The sequence below is a fragment of the Carica papaya genome, chromosome 6, assembly GCF_054855325.1.
Source record: "Carica papaya isolate Zhongbai chromosome 6, ASM5485532v1, whole genome shotgun sequence".
Classification (NCBI taxonomy): domain Eukaryota; kingdom Viridiplantae; phylum Streptophyta; class Magnoliopsida; order Brassicales; family Caricaceae; genus Carica; species Carica papaya.
Window position 1 is genome coordinate 34,562,245 of NC_142314.1, and position 6,436 is coordinate 34,568,680.

The 6,436-nt window shown below is 31.7% G+C and overlaps 1 protein-coding gene across 2 annotated transcripts in view; it reads right to left on the minus strand.

Moving 5' to 3' along the window:
* Window positions 1–3,423, minus strand: part of PIR121 (transcription activator) — a 42,558-nt gene extending 39,135 nt beyond the window's left edge. The window contains exons 1-4 of one of the 2 annotated variants that reach the window (XM_088223250.1): window positions 3,159–3,423; window positions 2,835–2,999; window positions 2,663–2,760; window positions 2,458–2,530 (exon numbers count right to left, since the gene is read on the minus strand). In XM_088223250.1, the coding sequence (XP_088079376.1) occupies window positions 2,458–2,530; window positions 2,663–2,716 (127 nt within the window). In that variant the 5' untranslated portion in view covers window positions 2,717–2,760; window positions 2,835–2,999; window positions 3,159–3,423. Of the gene's footprint in view, window positions 1–2,457; window positions 2,531–2,662; window positions 2,761–2,834 lie in introns of both variants that reach the window. The other variant, XM_088223251.1, reaches the window with a different exon arrangement.
* Window positions 3,424–6,436: the final 3,013 nt, after the last annotated feature.

Consider the following 6,436-nt stretch of genomic DNA (forward strand, 5'->3'; position numbering starts at 1 on the left):
TGCGTCTTCGAGTTCTCTATCCTCGAAGCCGTCAGCAGAGATATGAGATTTTCTTTGCCCGCAACGAGGTCCTTTTATTAAGTTGGGGATGTAAAATAGAAACATTTCCGTTCAATGTCATTTCCTAAGGTTCTTCATAAAGATATAAATCCATTAAAGCGTACATAGTCAACCATCTTGAACTCCAAATAGACTCTTACGAGCACTTCAAGACCGCCGACGACGTCGGCATTCTCTTGAAACTCGAGAGTCAGCTTGGAGAACGATATTTTCATGTTGACTCCGTCCATACTCTATTGAATTTTTTTGTCACGTACTTAAACATTTTAATCCTGCAGCTCCAGTGGACAGATTCATACGAAAGCATAGTTTTGATGTCGATAAGTTGTTTAATTGTTAGATATTACAACCATGTTGACATGGCCAATGCTTCCTTGTGGTGAGAATTGAATCCCATTGGCTTGTATGCGAGGGATTTGTGTCCTGCCTATAACTCTCAACCTAGCCTTGATTCTCTATATAGGTTGATGAGGCAATACAACTTTGCTGCAATGATGGAGTGGTACTGGTGTCTTGGGTCGACAAGAGTTTGTTATCTGTGCGCCAGAGTAATTTCCCCATACACAATTCTTGTTTTTCTGCAATGCACATATTGTCTTCATGTTGCGTGCATGATTGGGTGGTTCAACATGAACCACTTCTGCATCATTCTGGTCGATTAGGGTTTTGCTGACGGTGCGTGTGGATCATGCATGCGAAAAAGACCCCAAGATTTAGGGGGCAGGCCAGCAGTGAGGTTGCAACTCTGTATGGGGTGGGTGGTAAGATTAGATCTTAATAAGTAAGTATCAACTCAGCCTATTGTACTATTTTTAAATTTGAAAAAATTTTAAAATTAGAACCCTAAAATAGTCTTATTTGACTCTGATATCATGTAAATTTTGAAAAAAAAAAAATATTTACTTTATTTTCTCATACTCCATGTGATATTATAATCGAGATATTTATACAGAATTTCTATTTAGGAATAATGGAATTTACATTATTGTGGGGATTCTAATAGATTCTACTAATTAATTACATCATTATAGGGTAACATGATGGTTATAAAGAAAAAATATCTTGATTAAAGGGGCAACAGAACATTCTAGTCAATACTAAGCCACCTAGGAAGATTACCATATCCCTCAGCCTTGTAATCCTTTGCCCTCCCTCTTCTAGCCCATACGTACCGATAATCAACTCCACCAGAAGCAGCTTCGGTTGAATTTTCACAGCCACTTGACAAGAAGCACTCTCTTAAAGCTCATTTGTGATCTTATACCAAGTCCGCCCAAATTTAGAGGTACTTTAACCACAACACATGCCACCAAGTGGAATCTCCTCTTCTCGTTCTCCCCATGAAAACCAATATTAAATGGCTTCCAGTCTCTTAGCTACAGTGACCAGACTTTGACAATGTTCCACCAATACCCAGCTGCTTCTCCAGTCGAGAAACATTTGTTCACGACCTTGTTGGACTAGAAGTTAAAAAGAGTTTATATAATGCCACTTGATGTTAATTTATTTAGTCGAATTCACTAAGGCCAGCCTCCTAAATCAGGAACCTCCATATTTTGTTCATAACCCACATTTTGGTGATAATAAGTTAATAACCACAGGGGACTATCTTAAGAGGCCATATCAATGACTTTCTTGAAGAGTAAATATCAAGGCTAGCCTGGATGCTATTAATCATAGAACAAAAATATTTCTGCCATCATCAAACTAATAACTGACTCAAAACCTTCCAGCATTTCTTTTGAGTGTCTCTTCCAACAACCAAAAAATTGTCAATTGTTTTAAGAAGAAAAGAGGAAAACTCAATTCTTAGTAGTTCAAAGTTTGATCAATCCGGCTGATAGTCAGTAATTGATGACGAGGCCTCCTTAGAGAAGCTCTCAACAGATCATCAAGCCAAAATTCACCCCTCCAAGATTTCTTTTCATTAGAAACATCTCCTCAACTTGTTAAAGCAACCCAACTTACTTCTGCCCTACCCCTCTACAAATTCATGCCACCCCATAGGAACCTCATTCATCACGAAATATCCAGATTCCATCATCCCCTTATTTTTCTTCGATTTAACCAATGCAGAGACATTTAGATCTAACCTCATCCGAACTTGAAAGTTTCACTTTAAATGCTAAAAGATTGAATTTCAGAAAAGTAAAGTATCAAGTCTCAACCCACAGCAGAATCATGTGCAACAGTCTGCCAACAAGCAATGAACATTTACCACGTAGATGAGTTTTTCTTTCTTTTCGAACTTCCCATTTTATGACATAAGTTATTCTTTTCCTCAGTGAATAACGTAATAAAGCACCTAATATTCTATGAATCCCTAATAAATTCACAATCAAAATACTCAGAGACAACCCAAAATCTTTTTCTTGACTTCAGAAAGGAAAACAATACCAATGGGACTATTCGCTGCTCCTCTTTCAGCTGACACCATAACCGCTGGTCCTTGCACCTCCGGCTGCTCATCCTGCATTACCACCCACCAAAAGCTTCAATATTTAAAAAAGATTAAATAGAAATAATACAATTTTCAAACGCAGAAGAATATGGAACTTTTCGGATAAAACTTAAATAAGAGAACTTCTGGAAAATAAATCACCTCTAGTGAAAATGTGGAGAGAGCAGCGATCGCTTCTTCAACAGGAATTGCCATCAATGGCCAACCACCACACTAATTGCACTTTTTCACTTGAACTTCTGTCAAAAATCCAGAAAAGTTAAAATGAAAGTACTGCATTTCTTTCACTTGGCAGAGAGAATCACGGATTTACCTGAAATGGCAACTAAGTCGAATTCGGAGATTCTGTCTGGAACCGAGAAAAACTGAGTCGAGACTCAATTGGACACCTCTTCGTATGGGAAGTTGATGAGAAGCAATTATGTCTGAAGTCTGAACTTTGAAGTTAGATTGATTTACTGGATTGGACTTTTTGTTACTGAAAATTACATTAATGCCATTCTGAATAAAACCTTACAGAATTTCTATTTGATAACCATATATAAATATTCCGATTATACGATTAATATAAAATTAATATTTATATCATTTATTTTTTCTATTTATATTTATTATTATGATAAAATTACTAAAATACCCTCCTATATATTCTCGCTTCACATCCGGAACCCAACCTCCCGGCGGCTGCAACAACAAATCGCGGCACCATGCTTGCGCTCGCTTCGCCTGATTAGCCGGCGACTTCTCCGGGCGATCATCTTGGTCTAACGGTCACGTTAGCAGTTGAAAATATTCCTTCTTTTTGATAGAATATGCTCAGGCTGGTCTGAATTAGGCCCCTCTGCAAATCTTTTTGGCTTTCAGTTCTTTTTCTGACTTCTTTGCAATAATATGGTGGATTGTGTTGGTTCCTCTATTAATTTTATGGTATATTTAGATCATGATTGTTTGGTGGTAAATAATAGTCAATTAATATATAATATTTTATAAATATGATAAAATAATTTTAAATTTAATATAATAATATATAATTATAATTATTTATTTTTAATATATAAATAATTTTATTTTTATTAAAATTAAATTATTATGATAATATAAATAATAATTATTTATTTTATCAAATATAAAAATTTAATTTTATTATATGTAATAATTATTTATTTAAATATAAATTTAATTATATTTTTACATAATTTATTTATTTTTTTATTATATATTTTTTATATACTATTTATTATTATATATAATAAAAATAAAATAAATTAGTAATTTAATTGAAAATATAACTATATTATATTATCATTTAAACAAAATCGCTGATATTAACATATATTAATATATAATCATTTAAATATAAAAAAAAAATGTTATTTGCATCATATATCATTATCATTCAATTACTGTCACTGTCACTGTCACTGTCATATATTAATTACTCATCACTCAAATTTATCTAAACAGGATCTTAGTATGACATTGCTCTGTTATTTCGTTATGAGATTTAGTTTGTTTAAAGATGGATACACAAGCTTACTATTGATATTGATCAGGGACAGAATTGTGTAGAATAATTGGAGAAAAAATATGAATTTTTTTTTGTGGCTGTTAACCCAGCTTAAGAAAGATGATAGTTTTATTCCGGTGATGTTTGTTTAGTACTTTTAAGTTATCGTGTAAAGGATATTAATCTTAACATTTATTTCACTTTCACACTCAAATTATTATATACATTTCATTTTAAATTTCCGGAGTCGTTAGAATAGCTTTATAAACTATCAGGTGAAAGGCAGTATTGAATGAAATCTTCTATTTTTCATTGTCCAGGATTAAAAAGAAAAAAAAATGTTCTATTAATATTGTGTTCTATCAAAAGATTTCAGGATGAACTTTTTCTTCTTTTCTTTTTTTCAATATGCCACTCTACGAAAAAAAAAAATAGGGGAATTTAGAGAAATTTTTTTCTTGTGTATTGAATATAGATCCATGTCTTTCTTGTTCCACTAGCAAGAACCAAATTCTCACATGTCCGTATCAGAGAAGGTGAAGCGGAGGCAGAGTGGCCAAGAGACCAAGAGACTAGCTAAAGAAGTTTTGAAATCGAGGTTAAAAGAGAGAGACCGTTAAAAAATGGAGGAAGCGGAGGCAGAGTGGCCTTTCAGAAAGAGACAAAGATGGTGTTTTGGGCTTCAACTGTCAAGATGGTATGGTAATTGAAAAATCAAATCATAAGAGGCCCAGAGTTTTTTCGGGAGATCGATAAAAAAGGAAGGTGAGGCAGTTCGATGGGAATAGGAAGAAAAAGAAAAATAATGAATCTAAGAAATCCAAATTTTGATCGGGAAATGAGAAATAGTGTGAGAAACAAGACATGACGTAAACTACAAACGACTCGAGAGGCTTCAACAAGAGTAATGTTGCAAGAAATAAGAAGTATTACAATTTAAGTTCATTCAGGGTTGTTCATGTTTTTTCTGATGTATTTAATCATTATTAACTTCAAGTTTTGGCACTTAATTGAATTGATAATATTTTTAATGAGAATACCCATTTTGTTTAACGACCTAATCTTGATTTGGGTTTCATAATATTGCTAGTCTTCGATGAATGCTTTATATGGTATGAGACATTTTTTTTAAGCAGTATTAGGCAATTTTAAAATACCTTATGTGATCAAATTAAATTATTATATTGAGAGAAACTTAAATTGAATGTAAAAATAATTATTATTTTTTACTTTGCTTCAAAAGTAATTTTTAATTTTATTAAATTCTGTAACATTTGGAAGACATTTATGTGAAATAGTAATTTAAAGTTATTGAAAAATAAGATTAAATTTTATTTTTTTGTAAAAACAATATTTCTCACAAGGTTTAACTTCTTTTAAAAAAGATAGATATTATAATATAATATATATATATATATTGTTAGAAAAGTTTTTAAACTCTCTAAAATATTTACTAAACAAAGAAATAAAATAATTGAGTAAATAATTTTAAATATTATTAAAAAAAATAATTGAGTAAATAATTTTAAATATTATTAAAAAAACAAAACAAATTTAAAGCTTTAGTCTAGACATACAAAAATAGAGCCTTGGACTTTGATTAAGTTTTTTATTAAGAACTATCGTTGTCCCTCACCTACTTTAATGCTTAAGTATAGATTCGTAATTTTAAATATTATTACGGATTAATCTACAAACTATTACTGTCAGTAAAACATATAAATTTTTGTAATATACAGTTTTAGTAGTTCTCCTTTTAAAATAAGTTTAATCTGTAACGAAAAGAAAGTTAAAATATTTAAATACTAGAGCATAAATATTAAGAACTTCGAAGAATATGTAGGAAGGTTGGCCCATTTTTTGCTTTATTTTCAATCCTGCGGAGGAAGTCAGCAACCCACTAGATGATGGCAGGGTGGTTTAGGTAGGATGGAAATCATAAGATTGTCAACATAATGGGATCCCATGTTTATATAAGTACACACTTACATATCATTAAAAGACCAGAGATATTTTGCAAATAAATGTAATTCAATTTTTGCTTATTATTTTATTACATGTCATTTTATATTTCCTAGTTGCTTTAGTGTGAAGCATGATCTAATGTCGTTTGTCCGAAGCATTAGCAAACTGGAGAGCCACTAAGTGATCAATTCACATGTTTGGTTTGATTCTGAAGCTTAAAAGAAATTTAACTAACGAATTAATAGTAATAATGAGCTTAGCTTATATACTTTGTTGTTCGAAAGTTTTCATACCCTTGAGTTTCAGTATTATTATTGAGTTTTTTGGTATTATTATTCTGAGTGGAGGCTTTAATAAAAACCTGATTCCAGTATTATTATAATGAGTCACTGAGTGGACAGAAAAATCCCAATGTGAGTCCCCTGTTTGATTTTTTTTTTTTC